The following is an 18,170-nucleotide window of genomic DNA, read 5'->3' as shown; positions in this document are numbered from 1 at the left end:
CGCCGGTTCAACTGATGTATCCGAGCTTCGTATTCGGAGTTTCGGTCTACACGGAGTGTTTATGAAGCCTCCCGACGCACCCGCCGGCTCCATCCCTCCCTCAGGACTCACCAGGCGGGATCTGACCGGCTCACGATTTCCACCCGATCGCCTGAATCCTGAACTGTCAACCAACCAACGTGTGAGACCGGGTCCCAGCCCCGCCCCTTATTCAGTCTGATTGGTTGGAGGACCAGCAGCTCCGCTTGGTCCTCCAGATCCGCCCATCTCTTGCAATTGGTCCAGAGCAGCAGTCAATCAGTCCCCGGGCATTGTGAACTGGAGCATGCGCAGTGCCGATGATGCACCAGGCTGCGAGGTTTCACTGAAGACCGGTGGGGGCTGCAAACCCCAACAAGAAGTTTCCGGGCTCGGCTTTGCATTGAGCTCCATGGAGACAGCTGCGGCCTGACCCCGGTGACAGGCCTGAGTTAACGGCCACAGTTTTTATAGAGGCTGCAAACCCGCAGGGGGAAATAAATCAGAGATAGAGTTTGTTGTGAAACCAATGGGTTATTGTAAAACAGGAGGTCAGGGTTACAGTCAACAACGACAACTTCTATTTATATAACACCTTTAACATCATAAATCATCCCAGTCAACTTCACAGGAACATTATAAAACAAAGTCAGACACAAAAGGAGATATTAGGACAGGTGACCAAAAATTTGGTCAAAGAGGTGAGTTTTAAAGAGAGTTATAAATAAGGTATGTGAGGTGGAGACTGGGAGGTTTAGGGAGGGAATTCAGTTCTTGGGTCCGAAGGAACTTAAAACCATGGCGGAGTAATTAGAATCGGGGGTGTGCAAGAGTCCAGGATCAGAGCTGTGCAGATATCTCAGGGGTTTGTGGGGCTGGAGGAGATGACAGAGACAGGGAGAGATGAGGCCATGGAGGGGTTTGAAAACAAGGGTGGGAATAGACTGGGAGCGAATGCAAGTCTCGGACACAGGGGTGATAGGGGGAAGGAACTGGCTGTGAATTAAGACATGGGTAGCAGACTTTTGGATGGCTTTACTTTTACAGAGGTAGAATGTGGGAGAGCAGCCAGGTGTGAAATGGAATTGTCGAATCGGGGGGTTACGATGGCATGACCGAGGTTTCAGCCCCAGGCGCACAGACACAGGAGAGAGGCCGGATAATGTAACGTAGGTGGAAACAGGAAGTCTTAGTGATAGCACAGACATGAGTCCAAAGATGTGCAGGTGAGGTGGATTGGCCATGCTAAATTGCCTTAATGTCCAAAAAGATTAGGTGGGGTTACGGGCATCGGGTGGAGATGTCAGCTTTGGTAGGATTCTCTTTCCAAGGGCCGGTGCAGACTCGATGGACTGAATGGCCTCCTTCTGCACTGTAAAGTCTATGATTCTATGAGGTCAGAAGCTCATATTGGGATCAAATGTGAAACAAAGTTTACAGAGACTGGCGAAGTCTCAGACTTTTGCCAGGGAGAGGGATAGGGTCGGTATGTCAGGAATGAAGGTTGGAGCAGGAAACGAACAGTGGATTCAGTCTTCCCCATATTTGATTGAAGTTATTTAGTCAGCAGAAAGAGAACCAGAATGGACCCTGAGTCTGATATCCGGTGTAACTTAGTTCGAGTGGGAGAGGAAGAACGAAGGAAACCCTGGAAGATTTGGAGAAACGACCTTCGTGATTGCCCATCTAATCTCCACACAGTCAGTTCTGGACACAAGGTTAACATCTGTTATTCTGTTTGCTCAGTCAGGGTGATTCAGATTAATATCTGTCATAAGTCATGAATGAAGTGACTTATAAAGCATATTCTTACCTCTAATGAGAACTTTGGTAAAAGGATGCAGAAATAATGATCTAATACTTTATTTGGATTTCAGCCCCAGGTAGGAGGGAGTGTGTGGGATGGGGATTTACAGCTTTGGGGACAGAAGAGAGAGAAAAATGTTCCCCAGAAACTGGAATTATCTGTTCTGAATTTCTATCCCGTACTGATAGTGTGCCCTTTGAAAATACCTTTTCCAGGGCATTAGGAGAGGATTTTCAGACAGGAAATACAAACCAAATATCACATTAAGATCTGACTGTGTCACTCAGTTGATCAGGACCTGAATATCCTCAGACGATGAATGTGGAATGAAAAATGTTTGTGGGAAAATATTTCAAACATCAGTGTCACTGGTAAAGCACCGAGACCTACACAACACACACCCGGGTGAGAGTGTTCCAGTGAACTGACTGTGGAAGGAGCTTTAACCAGTTGCAGCCTGAAAAAATACCACACCATTCACTAAGGGGAGAAACATACACGTGTTCTGTGTGAGGACGAAGCTTCACTTGATTGTCTAAAGAGGAAATGCACAAAGACACTGACTCCATGGAAATACCGTGGAAAGGTGGAGATTGTGGAAGTTGGATGTTCAACAGTTTAGTGAGAATCGGGTCAAAGGAGCAAAGGGTAAGTCTCACAGACAAGATGAGCTCTGATGGAGCATGATGGGAGAGACCAGGAAAAGAGGGGAAAGATGAATTTGGACAAGAAAGGACTTTCGAGGCAGTTTTACTGAGTGGTTTCGTGGAAGAGGAGCAGCAGAATCAGCTGATCGGTTTGTTTCAAATGGGTGGGGTTTTCCAGCCCTTCCTGCTGGCTGGATCTTCCAGTCCCACAGGTCTCTCGGTCTGCTGTTCCGGTTCATTGGTTGTCTCATTGGGTTCGCTGTAGGTCTCTTGGGGTCTGTGGAAGAACTTCTGGAGCTTCATTCGTCTGACGAATTCCCTGGAACGGAGAAACTAGGATATCATTTTCACAGCCTTGAACACGTCATCGAAGATGAACATCTTGCCAAAGGCATCCCGACACCCCCACTACTTGCCTTCAAACAACCGGGCAACCTCAGACCATTGTTTGCAGCAAACTACCCAGCCTTCAGAACAGCGACCATGACACCACACAACCCTGCCATGGCAACCTCTACAAGATGTGCCAGATCGACATGGATACCATCATTACATGTGAGATCACCACCCACCAGGTACCCAGTATACTCGTGCGACTCGGCCAATGTTTTCTACCTCATATGCTGCAGGAAAGGATGTCCCGAGGCGTGGTACATTGGCGAGACCATGCGACAATGGATGAACTGACATTGCGCGGCAATCGCTTGGCAGGAATGTTCCCTTCCAGTCAGGGAACACTTCCGTCAGTTAAGGGCATTCAGCCTCTGATCTTCGGGAAAACGTTCTCCAAGGCGGCCTTCAGGACGCGCGACAACGTAGAATCGCCGAGCAGAAACTGATAGCCACGTTTCGCACACGGGTACGGCCTCAACTGGGATCTTGGATTCATGTTGCATTACATTCACCCCCCATCATCTGGCCTGGGCTTGCGAAATCCTACAAACTGGCTTGGCTTGAGACTATTCACACCTCTTTAACCTGTGATTATCCCTCTCTCCAGTCGCACCGTCTGGACCTTTAAAGACTTAATTACCTGCAAAGACTCGCATTCAAAGAACTATATCGCATCATTGAATTTTTCTATATATGTGTTTGTGGAATCCACCTCTTCATTAACCTGAGGAAGGAGCTGCACTCCGAAAGCTAGCGATTCGAAACAAACCTGTTGGACTTCAACTTGGTGTTATAAGACTTCTTACTGTGCCCACCCCAGTCCAATGCCGTCATCTCCACATCATAAATCGGAAGTATTTAATGCTTCTGCCAGTTTCGAACAAGGCACCTTTCGCACGGTAGGTGAATGTGATAACCGCTACACCACAGAAGCAGCTGGCAGCACAGTACCCAGTGGCCCTGTGCAACATTCAACTGCAGTCTTGCTGCAGCTTTCAATGGTTCGGCTGGGAGGCCAGGTCACTTATTACATGAAGACAGCGGTTCCTTTAAAACAGATGTCTCAACTTGTAAGACTATGAGATTTAGAACTTATATTGAACTTTAGCATTTGTTCAGCAAATATCCAACGGAACAATGCTCTCTGGTCAATCATTAATGCATCACAGGGCAGCACAGTGGTTAGCACTGCTGTCTCACGGCGCCGAGGTCCCAGGTTCGATCCCGGCTCTAGGTCATTGTCCTGTGGAGTTTGCACATTCTCCCCGTGTTTGCATGGGTTTTGCCCCCACAACCCAAAGATGTGCAGGGTAGGTGGATTGGACACGCTAAATTGCCCCTTAACTGGGAAAAAGTGAATTGGGTACTCTAAATATTTTATTTTTTAAATCATTAATGCATCATTCTTATCTTCCAACAGAAAATTTCCACCAATTTTACTCAATATGTTTCAGTATTCAATATATTTATTTATTTGTTATATATGACTTTGTTTTGAATTCAATAGCTCTCGAATCTTCACTCTTAATAACTCTGAAATATACACCATTGAATTGCAAACACGACTGACCAAGAAAAGAAAGCTTTTCACTGGGTAATACAAATCCCATGAATCTTTGTTCAGTTTGACCATTGTCAGCATTTGAACAAAGTCAAATATAGTTAAATGGAAGAGAATTGAGAATTATGTGTTGCTTATATTTGACCCCTCTGTGTTTTGGTGTGAAACATTCTGCAGCCTATATACCGTTCATGTATAAGAAAGGAGGGGTGACAGCAAATCCGCACTGAGCCTGGATTTCCTCATCTCCCTGAGTGGCTTTTCCTGTTTCCCTGTCATGAAGGCCGAATTTTTCAAAAAGGTGGTTCAGTTAAATCTTTGCCATTTCCTCGAATTCAGTTACAGTATTGTTTGTGTCTGTCTATATGAGCATACATTACCATTAGATATGTTTCAGATGCTGACTAAAATGTTAATCTGCGTCTACAAAGCCATTAAAAACCCCCCGGACTGGAGGCCTGGGTAAATGATATGGCGGGGTTCATTAAACTGGAGCAGATAAAGTTTGCCCTGAGAGGATCGGCTCAAGGGTTCACCAGGCGGTGGCAGCCATTTCTCGACTACCTAGGGGAACGTTAGAGGGAAGACAGATGACCAGCAGCAGCAACCCAGGGGGGGGGGGGTTTAGTTTAGGTCAAAGATAAAGGGGTTTTGTTACTTGTGTATTGTTTAAAATTTCTGTATTGTTATTGTTGCGTTTGCTTTGTAAGAGGGGAAAAATTGTTGTTTGGGAAAAAATTCTCAATAAAACATTTATAAAAAAAAAATACAAAGCCATTAAATTCTTTTGTGAACTGAGCAAACTGCCAAGATCCGCACTTTGTTTTTTCATGTCTGGACTTATCTGTCTGGACTGTAGAACAATACTTTTCACTGTACCTCATTAATAAATCAAATCCAATCAAAGAGACATTTTCTTACTCATCTTCAAATTGAAAAGAGTCTTCTTAAAACTTATTTATTCATGGGAGGTGGGGGTCACTGGCTGGACCAGCATTTACTGGCATTCCAATTGCACTTGAACTGCGTGTCTTTTGAGGCTATTTCAGAGGGCACGTTCAAGTCAATCACAACATTGCTGTGGATCTGGAGTCACGTGTAGGCCAGGACACGTACGGAGAGCAGATTTCCTAAAGGAATTTGTGACCCAGACAGGTTTTTCCAACAATCATGAGAAGTTTAATTTGAGACTTTTATTCAATTTCAATATCTTTCATAGGCAGATTCAATCCCAGGTCCCCAGAGCATTAACTTAGGTCTCCGGATTACTAGCCCAGTAACAATACCATTACACCACTGCCTAGCCCACATAGTCTTGGCAGAATATGATGTTTTGTAACTTCCCAAAGTTATAAAGGAATTGATTTTTTCAAACAAATTCTGATAGTTCTGCAGTTTCTGGAAACATTTTGGTTGATCTTGTTTATTTTTTAAAATAAAGATCGAGTCTTTGCAATATAACCTAATATACCAAGTCACTAATGATAATCAATGTTCGCTACTGAATAATCATTAATTTATTTATTGTTTTTTCCTATGAAATCAATACATAGTTAAATCGGAAAGGGACAGAAGGTGAAATGGCTGCAGGAAGCCACATGTTTGAGGTATAAAAGGGCTTCCTTGACCTTGTTACTAATGACAGTGAATACACTATGAAAAAAACAATTTTTAAACTAAATGTGATTACACATGTGTACTTACAGCTTCCTACATTACAACAGTGAATATGTTTCAAAAGTACTCCATTGGCTTTAAAACAGTTTAGGAGGTCCAGTGGTCATGAGAGGTTTTATAGAAAAGTACATTTGTACTAATTGTCTTCAAACTAGGATACATTACACTCAGTGTCCTCACCAAAATCATTGATAAAGATTGAGTCATAATTTTGTGTAATAACCACGTCACTGATACCATTTTGCATACTCTGTGAATCTCCAGATACACCATATCCACAATTATTTGTTCTAAAACACATCAAGTGTGGAATGCACGGTCTATAAATGGTGCTAGAATTTCATTGGACTGTAACATCCAAAAAGGAATTTGGTGCATTCTGAAAAAAATAGTCGAACTGTGGGATGAAATGGGTCATGGTACAATACTAGCATGGAACAAATGGGCCAAATAGACTCCTCTGTGCTCCAGGAGCCTGGTGTACATGGAAAGCGAGTGGTAATGACCTGGAAGCTACTGCCTATGAGGGTAGGAGATGCAGAGATGATGGCTTTCAGTAGGAAATTGGACAGGCACTGAGAGAAATAAACCACAGGGATTTAGTGATAGAATGGGCAATGGACAGACTGGCTTGCTCCATAGAGCCGACACCGTCTCAAAGGGCTGAATGGCCTCATTCCCCACCCTCCAGATGCTGTGATCTCAGGAGAGAAATTCAGCTGCTCCAGTCACTCCAAGTAACTGGAGTCCCTCAACTCTGGTGCCATTCTCATTAATGTCCTTTACACCCTCTCTAAGAATTTCATATCTTTCCCAAAGTATGGGGCCCATATATAGGGTTTCATTGCAGAGGGATAGAATTGAAAAGCAGAGGAATTGTTCAACTGGGGTCAGACTACACTGGGAGCACTGTCAACATTGGTGATCTCCATTTAGAAAAAGGAAACAGAGGCGCTGGATAAGGTGCAACAAAGATTCATAATATACAGAACTGAGAGCATTTAACACTCAGGAAAGGCTGGGGCTGCTTTTTTCTGGAAAAGAGAAGACTGGTGGGTGACCTGATGGAATCTTTAAGATTATGAAGGGATTCAATAATCCAATAGGGATTTCAGTAGAAACCTCTTTATCGAGCGAGTGGTGAGAATGTGAAACTCGCTACCACAGCGAGTGGTTGAGGTGAACAGCATGAATACATTGAACGTAAAGCTAGATACATACATGAGGGAGAAAGGAATAGAAGGAGATGCTCATGGAGGGGGGGGGGGGGGGGGGGGGAGATATAGAGGGGTGGGTGGAGGATCATGTGGAGCATAAATACTGACACAGACCATGGCTAACCTCAGCCGGTATGGGAAGTTAACCTGTGCTGGTGGTGTCACTCAGCACGAACCAGCCATCCAGCCAACTGAGCTAACCAATCCCCGTGTAAATCTGTAATAATTCCTTCAATATTAGTGATTGCCTGTCTCGCATCATACTATTTTATGTACTTTTCCAGTGCACCTCAGACAACTTGCCCCTCATACCCTAATAGTTTTCTTCTGTGAGAAGCACCAAGATAAATTAAACAAAAGAACCATGTAACAACATAGCCCAATTTCATGGCAATGTCGCATGATGTTTGGAGTTTCCAAACAGAAATGGTAATGAAACATCTTGTAACCTCCAAACCCCCTTTCACTCTTTGATCCTTGTGAAATGTGAAACCAAATATTCGCAAGAAGACTCAGAAAGATTCAGCCCACTGGAGGCAAAGTCGTGAGACCGGCCAGTCCAGCAGAAAGAAACCCTCTGACCATCCCCATTGGCCAACAGAATAAACAAACTGCAGTCCTTGATGTAATTGAGAACAGAAACAATAACAGCAGAATCCAATCCCTGTAATCAGTTGTGAACTTGTTGGTGTCTCAGGAACTGCGATAAATTAATAAAATCCCTTCACACATTGAGAGCAGGTGAACGGCCTCTCCCCAATATTAACTCCCTGGTGTGACTGCAGACGGCATAACCGAGTTAATCGAGCAAATAGACGTAAACGGGTGTGAGATAATGGGGATTATGGAGACATGGCTGCAGGATGACCAGGGATGGGAACTGAATATATTCAGTGTTTAGGAAGGACAGACAAAAAGGAAAAGGCAGTGAAGTGGCAGTGCTGGTTAAAGAGGAAATTAATGCAATAGAGAGGAAGGGTATTAGCTCCGACAATGTGGAATCTGTATGGGTCGAACTGAGAAACAGCAAGGGACAAAAAAAATAATGGACATCGTACATAGCCCCCAAACTGCAGTGGTGATGTTGGGATTAGCACAAACAGGAAATTAGGCTGATTGTAGAAGTTTCTATAGGTATGTGAAGAGAAAATGATTGATGAAAATAAATGCATCTTCCTTACATTCAGAAACAGGGGAATGTATAATAGGGGACAAAGAAACTGCTGGGCAAATAAATACATAATTTGGTTCTGTCTTCACAAATGAGGGCACAAATCAGATACCAGAAATGTTGGGGACGCAGGATTTAGTGAGAGGGAGGAACTGAAGGAGATCAATATTAGTAGAGGAATGGTGTTGGGGAAATTGATGGGATTGAAGGCTGATAAATCCCCAGGGCCTGATAATCTGCATTCACAAGTAGTTAAGGAAGTGGCTCCAGAAATAGTGGATGCATTGGTGGTCATCTTCCAGGATTCTATAGACGCTGGAACAGTTCCTGCAGATTGGAGGGTGGAGTATGTAATTCCACTATTTAAAGAGAGAAAACAGGGAATTTTAGACCAGTAAGCCTGACATCGGCAGTGGGGAAATATCAAGAATTCATTATCAAAGATTTTTTAGCAAAGCACTTACAAATCAGTGGCAGGATCAGACAGAGTCAGCATGGATTTATGAAGGGGAAATAATGCTTGACAAATCTACTGGAATTCTTTGAGGGTGTAACTGGTAGAGTTAACGAGGGAGAGCCAATGGATGTGGTATATTTGGACTTTCAGATGACTTTTGACCAAAGTCCCGCACAATATATTAGTGTGTAAAATTGAAGCACAGGGGATTAGCGGTAGTATATTGAGATGGATAGAAAACTGTTTGTCAGGCAGGAAACAAAGAGGAATTAATGCTCTTTTTCAAATTGGCAGGCAGTGACTAGTGGGGCACCGCAGGGATCCCTGCTGGGACCCCAGTATTCACAAGATATATTGATGATTTAAAAAAAAATTTTTAAGTACCCAATTCGTATTTTCCAATTAAGGGGCAATTTAGTGTGGCCAATTGACCTATCCTGCACATCTTTGGGTTGCGAGGGTGAGACCCCTGGAGACAGGGGGAGAACTTGGCTCCACACAGACAGTGACCCAGGGCAGGATTGAACCCTGGTCCTCAGCACCGCGAGGCAGCTGTGCTAACCACTGTGTCACCCTATATATTAATGATTTAGATGAGGGAACAAAATGCAATATCTCCAAATTTGCAGATGACACAAAGCTAGGTGGAGGGTGAGCTGCGAGGAGGATGCAGAGATCCTTCAGTGTGATTTGGTCAAGTTGAGTGAGTGGGCAAATGAATGGCAGATGCAATATAATTTGTAGAAATGCGAGGTTATCCACTTTGGGATCAAAAGTGAGAAGGCAGACTATTATCTGAACGGCCATAGATTAGGAGAGGGGTCTATGCAATGAGACCTGGGTATCCTCGGATACCAGCCATTGAAGGTAAGCATGCAGCTACAGCAGGCGGTAAAGAAAGTAAATGGTATGCTAGCGGATTGGAGTACAGGAGCAGGGTTATCTTGCTGCAATTGTACTCATTATACTCAAAGAATTATTCTAAGATAGGATCTATGCACATTTGGAAATGAATGGTCTTATTAGTGACAGACAGCATGGTTTTGTACGAGAGACGTCATGTCTCACTAATTTGATTGAATTATTTGAAGAGGTGACAAAAATGATTCATGAGGGAAGGTCTGTGTATGTTGTCTACATGGACTTCAGTAAAGCATTTGATAAGGTCCCTCATGGCAGGCTGGTGCAAAAGATTAGATCACATGGGGTCAGGGGTGAACTAGCTGGATGGATCCAGAACTCGTTTCCCCACAGTAGACAGAGGATAGCAGTGGAAGGGTGTTTTTCCAAATGGAGGTCTGTAACTAGTGGATTCCTCAGGGATCAGTTCAGGGACCTCTGCTCTTTGTAATATATATAAATGACTTGGATGAAAACGTAGCGGGTCTGATTAGCAGGTTTGCGGGTGATACTAAGATTGCAGGAGTTGCGGACAGTGGTGAAGATTGTCAGAGAATACAACAGGATATAGATAGGCTGCAAAATTGGGCAGAGAAATAGCAGATGGTATTTAACCCGGACAAATGCGAGGTGATGCATTTTGGTAGATCCAGTGCAGGTGGGAGCTATAAAATAAATGGCCGAACCATCAGGAGCATAGACAAGCGGAGAGATCTGGGCGTGCAGGTCCACAGATACTTAAAAGTGGCAGCACAGGTGGAAATGAAAATCGCTTATTGTCACGAGTAGGCTTCAATGAAGTTACTGTGAAAAGCCCCTAGTCGCCACATTCCGGCGCCTGTTCGGGGAGGCTGGTACGGGAATTGAACCTTGCTGCTGGCCTGCCTTGGTCTGCTTTAAAAGCCAGCGATTTAGCCCAGTGAGCTAAACCAGCCCCTTATGGTGGTGGTGAAGAAAGCAGATAGCATGCTTGCCTTCATAGGACGGGGTTATCGAGTATAAAAGCTCGAACATTGTGTTACAATTACATAGAATTGGTTTAGCACAGGGCTAAAGTGCTGGCTTTTAAAGCAAACCAAGGCAGGCCAGCAGCACGGTTCAATTCCCGTACCAGCCTCCCCGAACAGGTGCCGGAATGTGGCGACTAGGGGCTTTTCACAGTAACTTTATTTGAAGCCTACTTGTGACAATAAGCGATTTTCATTTCATTTCACATAGAATGTTGGTTAGGCCACATTTGGAACACTGTGTCCAATTCTGGTCACCGCACCACCAGAAGGACGTGGAGGCTTTGGAGAGAGTACAGAAAAGGTTTACCAGGATGTTGCCTGGTATGGAGGGTATTAGCTATGAGGAGAGATTGAATAAACGGGATTGTGTTCCCCAGAGAGACGGAGGTTGAGGGGCGACCTGATAGAAGTTTATAAAATTATTAGGGGTATAGATATGGTGAACAGTTGGAGGCTTTTTTCCAGGGCGGAAATGACAATTACAAGGGGACACAAGTTCAAGGTGAGGGGGGAAAAGGTTCAGTGGAGATGTGCGGGGGAAGGTTTTTACAAGTTAGCGACTTTTAAGACTTATCTGGATAGCCATATGAACAGACGGGTTCTAGAAGGATACAGGCGGTTGGTCTAGATAGGACACGTGATCACCGCAGGTTTGGAGGGCCGAAGGGCCTGTTCCTGTGCTGTATTGTTCTTTGTTCCATACAGGGCCTTGGTGAGGCCGTACCTGGAATATTGTGTGTAATTTTGGTCTCCTTATCTGAGGAAGGATGTTCTTGCTCTAGAGGGAGTGCAGCGAAGGTTTATCAGACTGATTCCTGGGATGGTGGGACTGTGGACTGACGTATGAGAGATTGAATCTGTTCGGATTGTATTCGCTGGAGTTCAGAGAACGGGGGATCTCATAGAAACCTATAATATTCTAACAGGGCTTGATAGGGTAGATGTAGGAAAGATTTTCCCGAAGGCGGGAGTGTACAGAACCAGTGGTCGCAGTCTGAGGATACGAGGTAGACCATTTAGGACAGAGATGAGGAGAAATGTCTTCAACCAGAGAGTGGTGAGCCTGTGGAATTTGTTACTACAGGAAATAGTTGAGGCCAATACATTGTATGTTTTCAAGAAGCAGTTAGATATAGCATTGAGGGCGAAGGGGATCAAAGAATATGGAGGGGGAAACGGGATTCGGCTATGGAGTTGGATGATAAACTATGATCAGAATGAATGGCGGAGCAGGTGCAAAGGGTCAAATTATCTCTTCCTGCTCCTATTTTTTATGTTTCTATGTAATCCCTTCCCACACTAAGAGCAGGTGAATGGTCTCTCCCCAGTGTGAACTCGCTGGTGTGACTGCAGACTGGATAACTGAGTGAATCCATTCCCACAGAGGGAGCAGGTAAATGGCTTCTCCCCAGTGTGAACTCGCTGATGTCTCTGCAGGATGGATGTATCAATAAATCCCTTCCCACACTGCGAGCAGGTGAACGGCCTCTCCCCAGTGTGAATTCGCTGGTGTGTCTGCAGGCTGGATAAATCACTGAATCTCTCCTCACACCGAGAGCACGTGAATGACGTCTCCCCAATGTGAACTCGCTGATGGCTCCGCAGACTGGCTAACCAAGTGAATCCCTTCCCACACTGAGAGCAGGTGAATGGCTTTTCCCCAGTGTGAAGTCGCTGGTGTGTCTGCAGGATGGATAACGAAGTAAATCCCTTCCCACACTGAGAGCAGGTGAATGGCTTTTCCCCAGTGTGAAGTCGCTGGTGTGTCTGCAGGATGGATAACGAAGTGAATCCCTTCCCACACTGAGAGCAGGTGAACGGCCTCTCCCCAGTGTGAATTCGCTGGTGTGTCTGCAGGATGGATAACGAAGTGAATCCCTTACCACAGATGGAGCAGGTGAATGGTCTCTCCCCAGTGTGAACTCGCTGGTGTGTCTGCAGACTGGATAACTGTGTGAATCCATTCCCACAGAGAGAGCAGGTGAACGGCTTCTCCTCAGTGTGAACTCGCTGATGTCTCTGCAGGATGGATGAATCAATAAATCCCTTCCCACACTTAGAGCAGGTGAATGGCGTCTCCCCAGTGTGCCTGCGTCGATGAATCTCTAGCCTCGATGGGAATCTGAATCCCTTCCCACAGTCCCCACATTTCCATGGTTTCTCCATGTTCTGGGTCTCCTCGTGTCTCTCCAGATTGGACAATCAGCGGAACTTTGTCTACACACAGAACATGTGCTCTGTCTCTCCTCACTGTGAATGGTGTGATGTTTTTTCAGGCTGTGTAACTGGTTGACGCTCTTTCCACAGTCAGTTCACTGGAACACTCTCACTCGGGTGTGTTGTGTGGGTCTCGGTGCTTTTCCAGTCACGCTCACATTTAAAATCTTTTGAAGCCGACAGATTGGACAAACATTTCTCCTTCTCGCCGATGATATTCAGAGCCCAATGATATTCAGATCAGAAGGAATCGAGTGAGTTTGTCACATCGAGACGTGATGTTTGAGATTTCTGTCTGTAATTCCGCCTCTTCCAATATCCTTTAAAAACAATTTACAAAAGTCATCATTGTCAGTAGAGGATAGAAATTCAGAACAGACGGTTCTAGTTCCTATGGGGCATTATTTCCTCTCTCGTTCTCCAAAAGCTGTAAATCTCCATCCCACACACTCTCCCTCCATTCTCACTCTGCTGTATCTAATACTCACCCTCCCAATTCTCCTGAAGGTGCTCATTCATCTTGATTGACAGATCCAAGCTCAGCTCACTGCTTCTTGACCAGGACACAGCTGTTAGAACAGGAGCAAGAGTAGGCCATTCGGCCCACCGAGTCTGCTCAACCATTCAATGAGATCCTTGGCCGATCTACCTCAGCACCATTTTCCCACACGGTCCCCATATCCCTCGATCACTTCAATATCTAGAAACCTATCAATATTTGTCTTGAACATACCTGATGACTGAGGCTCCACATTCCTCTGGGGTAGAGAATGCCAAAGCTTCACCACATCCTCGAGTGAAGAGATCCCTCCTCATTTCAGCTTTCTCTCTATTTTCCTACCTGTTCCCCATAACCCTCAACTCCATTGTCAAAAAATATCTGTCAAACTTTATTTATTTATTTATTTTTAAAAAAAAAATTTTTTAAGAGTAGCCAATTATTTTTCTTTGAATGAAGGGGCAATTTAGCGTGGCCAATCCACCTAACCAGCACATCTTTGGGTTGTGGGGGCGAAACCCACACAGACATGGGGAGAATGTGCAAACTCCACACAGAGAGTGACCCAGGGCCGGGATTCGAACCCGGGTCCTCAGCACCGCAGTCCCAGTGCTAGCCACTGCTCCACACGCTGCCCTCATATCTGTCAAACTTGTGCTTCAATATATTCATATATTCAATGACCCCCAGATACAACTGGTCCCTGTGGAAGAGAAATCCAAAGACTAACAAACCTCTGAGGGAAGAGATGACTGGAAATCTATAATGGAGCTGCAGTCTTATATTACAAGACGAGAAATAATTATACATTTACTTTATTACAGAACGGTAAATAATATATCTAATCTGTACCATGTAACAACACTAGACATATCTCTGTCCATTATTAATTTAATTGCCCTGAAATGTCTGCCATCTCCTGGGGAATCCACCCATTTAATTGTGAACATTAGGAAAGAGACAATCCTTTTTTGAAATAAATTTAGAGTAACCAATTATTTTTTTCCAATTAAGGGGCAATTTAGCGTGGCCAATCCACCTACCCTGCACATCTTTGGGTTTTGGGGGTGAGACCCATACAGACACGGGGAGAATGTGCAAACTCCATACGGACAGTGGCCCAGGGCCAGGATCAAACCCGGGTCCTCGGCTAACCACTGAACCACTGTACCTGCCCTTATAGTGATGACTTTTGTGAACGCCTTTTACAGGATACTACAAGGGGAGGATTTACAGATGGAAACTCAAAACAAACTTCACATCAAGATTTTACAGAGTCACTCCATTCATCAGGACCTGAATATCATTGGCCCGTGAATGTGGAAGAAGAAATGTTTGTCTGTGGGAAAAGATTTTCAAGATCAGTGTGACTAAAAAAAAACCGATTCACACATGACTCGAGTGAGAGTGTTCCAGTGAACTGACTGTGGAAAGAGCTTTAACCAGTTACACAGTCTGAAAATATATCTCACCATTCAGAGTGGGGAGAGACCGTATACGTGCTCTCTGTTGGGACAAGACTTCAACTGATCGTCAAACGTGGAAAGCGACAAGGACACCAGCAGCATGCTGAAACCATGGAAATACGAGAAGGGATTCAGGTCCCTATGTGAGCTGGAGACTGATCACCATAGTCATACCGGCGGCAGACCATTCACCTGTTCTGAGTGTGGATAGGGATTCACTCAGTTATTCCAGTGAGGATTTATCCTCGAGGTGGGCAATATCATCGTTCTTTTTCTTTTTGTTCTGAGAGGGGTTGCCCCGCCAGAAGCTGGTGAATGAGAGTGAGATGGGGGCTGCAGTTTTTGAACCAGTTTTGGCTGGTCTTGTCTGGGTCTGAGCCTGGGGGGGGTGGGGGGGGTTTGGTTTCAATTTATGTATTATGTGGGGCGTTGGCAGGAAATGGGGTTGGGAGAGAGGGGTTAGCTTGCTGGTGATGACTATAGAACTGTTTTTGTTTTACTCTCAGGGCGTGTGTGGCGGCCATCTTGTGTGGGCCCTTGGCCTGTATCTTTTGAGGATTTACTCGATCGTCCCTCACGATGGAAATGGCTGACTCCATGATGGGGAAGTGGGGGTGGGAGACCCTGGATTCGGCTGGTCATCTAGAATGTTAGGGGATTGGGTGGTTCAGTGAAGAGGTCGAGTGTTTTTGCTCACTGAGAGAATCCAAATGCTGGTGTGGTGTTCTTGCAGGAGACTCACTTGCAGGTTAGAGATTAGACCAGGGTGGCACAGTGGCGCAGTGGTTAGCACTGCTCCCTCATGGCGCTGAGGTCCCAGGTTCGATCCTGGCCCCGCGTCATTGGCTGTGTGGAGTTTGCTCATTCTCCCCATGTCTGCATGGGCTTCGCCCCACAACCCAAAGCTGTGCAGGTTAGGTGTATTGGCCACGTGAAATTGCCCCTTAATTGGAAAAAAAAATAATTGGGTACTCTAAATATATAGAAGGAAAAAATAGAGATCAGACCAGATGGCAGCGGGGTGAGCCAAGAGTTTCACTCAGGCTTTGACGAAGGGCTCGAGCTGCTGCAATTCTAATCAATAAACAGATTCCTCTTTCGGTCACTGGGCTTGTTGCGGACACTAATGGGAGATACATGGTGGTCAATGGGTCGTTGGCAGGTACATTGGTGGTGAATGTCTATGCCCCTTACTGGGACGATGGGCAGCACGGCAGCCCAGTGGTTGGCACTGTTGCTTCACAGCGCCAGGGACCCAGGTTCAAATCCCGGCTTGGGTCACTGTGCGGAGTCTGCACGTTCTCCCCGTGTCTGCGTGGGTTTCCTCCGGGTGTTCTGGTTTCCTCCCACAGTTCCAAAAGATGTGCTGTTAGGTAATTTGAACATTCCGAATTCTCCCTCAGAGTACCTGAACAGGCGCTGGAATAGGTGACTCGGGGATTTTCACAGTAACTTCTCTGCAGTGTTAACAATAAAGAATGTGGCAATAATAAAGATTATTATTATGCAGCATTTGTGAAAAAAATGTTGGGATCCATCCCAGACCTGGACACAGATCAATTGATTCTTGGAGGGGACTTCAATTGTGTTCTGGATCTTAAATGAACTGGTCCAAGCCCATTCAACCTCTACAATATCACAGAAAAAGGAAATGAAACCAGACAGACCATCCAACATCGACCCAGGCACCAGAAACGACAATGCAAACCCGGCAAAAGATTTTTAAAAACTGTTCCCATCAGCAGATTATAAAAGGATGACGGGACACAGATTTAAGGTTGTGAACAAGATCTACAGGGGAGACAGGAGGTAGTCATTTTATACAATCTGGAACTCAATGCTTACACACAAAGGTTGATAATCTCCAGGTCCTGATAATTCGAACAGTGGTGTCAGAATTTGATGTGAGGATTGGTTGTGAGTTTCCTGTCTGCGAATCCCTTTCTAAGCCCCTGTGAAAGAAGTTTACAAAGGCACCATTGTCAGTCCAGAAATTTAATTCAGGAAAGATAAATATTTCGCCTGGTTTGAATTTGCTGTGTGTAAATCCTCCCCTACTAATCCCCTGTAAAACGAGTTTCCAAAATTAATCACCGTCAGTCCAGGAAAGAAATCCACTACATTCTCCCCTCCTGCTCCCTGATCCAGGATGCACACTCACCCCCTTGTCATCAGCACTCCCCTGATTTGAAGGTGATGTTGACACAGGATTGCGAGTTTCTGCCCTGCATCTTCATGTGACTGAACAGAGCCACAGAGCTTTGAACACATGGGCAGGATGTCCAATGAGACAGTGAAATCCGGAGAGCAGGATTTGCTTCCTTTTCTTTCCATCTCTGTCACCGCTTTGCATCATCAATAAGACATTTAGACTCAAAGACTAATCCAGTTTAATGGACAAGTTGTCTCCATTCTGAACAATGGGGAACAAGCTCCTCCCACTCATTGAAACATCGCCCCGACAAAGATGACAAACGCGCATGCGCCCTGATGCACATCCAATAAAGATGGCGGCCGTTAACCTGAGCCAAAAGGAGTTGCAGTTCTGCTCGGTACAAACTGGGTCCCGGAACTTTTTTTCGGCGGTTTGCGGCTGACAACAGCTTTACACAACGTTACCGCCCACCCTCTCCATCTCTCGCTCCCTCCATATTGTTAAACGCCTCTTACCAATTTACGATCTGAAAAATACTTCCTTCACCTTCGCCATTACCCACACTGCGCATGCTTCAATCACAGCGGGCCCCGCCCCTCATTCACTCCGATTGGTTGGAGGACCAGGATCCCTCACTCGGTCCTCCACTACCGCCTCCTCTTCCTATTGGTCGAGACCTGCCGTCAAACACCTGGACATTGTGATGGTGACAGATGGTGAGAACAGCCACAGGCTCAGGCTGACTCGCTGATTGTTCCTGTCTCTGACTCCTCCGCCTCCCCAATCCCCTCTTCTGCTGCCCCACCCTCTGTCCTCCCTCCCCTCTGAGGTGGGAATGGGACCACCTGGGACTGCAGGCCCTGCCCTCTGTCTGAGGTGGGAGTGGGACCACCTGGGACTGCAGGCCCTGACCTCTGTCCTCCCACCCCTCTGTCTGAGGTGGAAGTGGGACCACCTGGGGCTGTCGTGAAAACC

General features: G+C 45.5%; 1 protein-coding gene across 5 annotated transcripts; it reads right to left on the bottom strand.

The window, feature by feature from the left end:
- Positions 1–532: 532 nt before the first annotated feature.
- LOC140418304 (uncharacterized) lies at positions 533–17,759 on the bottom strand. Of its 5 annotated transcripts, none has more exons than XR_011944918.1 (3): positions 17,711–17,759; positions 16,886–16,992; positions 533–2,791 (listed from the first exon to the last, which is right to left on the bottom strand). XR_011944918.1 is itself a non-coding variant. In XM_072501771.1 (3 exons), exon 3 carries the CDS (start codon positions 13,022–13,024, stop codon positions 12,158–12,160), a length of 867 nt encoding a protein of 288 aa, XP_072357872.1. In that variant the 5' UTR covers positions 13,025–13,395; positions 16,886–16,992; positions 17,711–17,759; the 3' UTR covers positions 11,041–12,157. The 5 variants fall into 5 exon arrangements, 3 of the variants coding, with proteins under 3 accessions (XP_072357872.1, XP_072357873.1, XP_072357874.1); XM_072501771.1 differs by lacking the exon at positions 533–2,791 and adding an exon at positions 11,041–13,395; XR_011944917.1 differs by lacking the exons at positions 16,886–16,992; positions 17,711–17,759 and adding an exon at positions 12,742–12,900.
- Between the last annotated feature and the right edge of the window lie 411 nt (positions 17,760–18,170).

Source organism: Scyliorhinus torazame, chromosome 5, assembly GCF_047496885.1.
Source record: "Scyliorhinus torazame isolate Kashiwa2021f chromosome 5, sScyTor2.1, whole genome shotgun sequence".
Classification (NCBI taxonomy): domain Eukaryota; kingdom Metazoa; phylum Chordata; class Chondrichthyes; order Carcharhiniformes; family Scyliorhinidae; genus Scyliorhinus; species Scyliorhinus torazame.
The sequence above is the reverse complement of the archived record's forward strand: the minus strand, read 5'-3'. Positions and strand labels throughout refer to the sequence as shown.

What these genes read in the sequence shown, in the direction of transcription:
- LOC140418304 (XM_072501771.1), bottom strand. Translation starts at nt 13,024, where the DNA reads ATGGAGAAACCATGGAAATGTGGGGACTGTGGGAAGGGATTCAGATTC.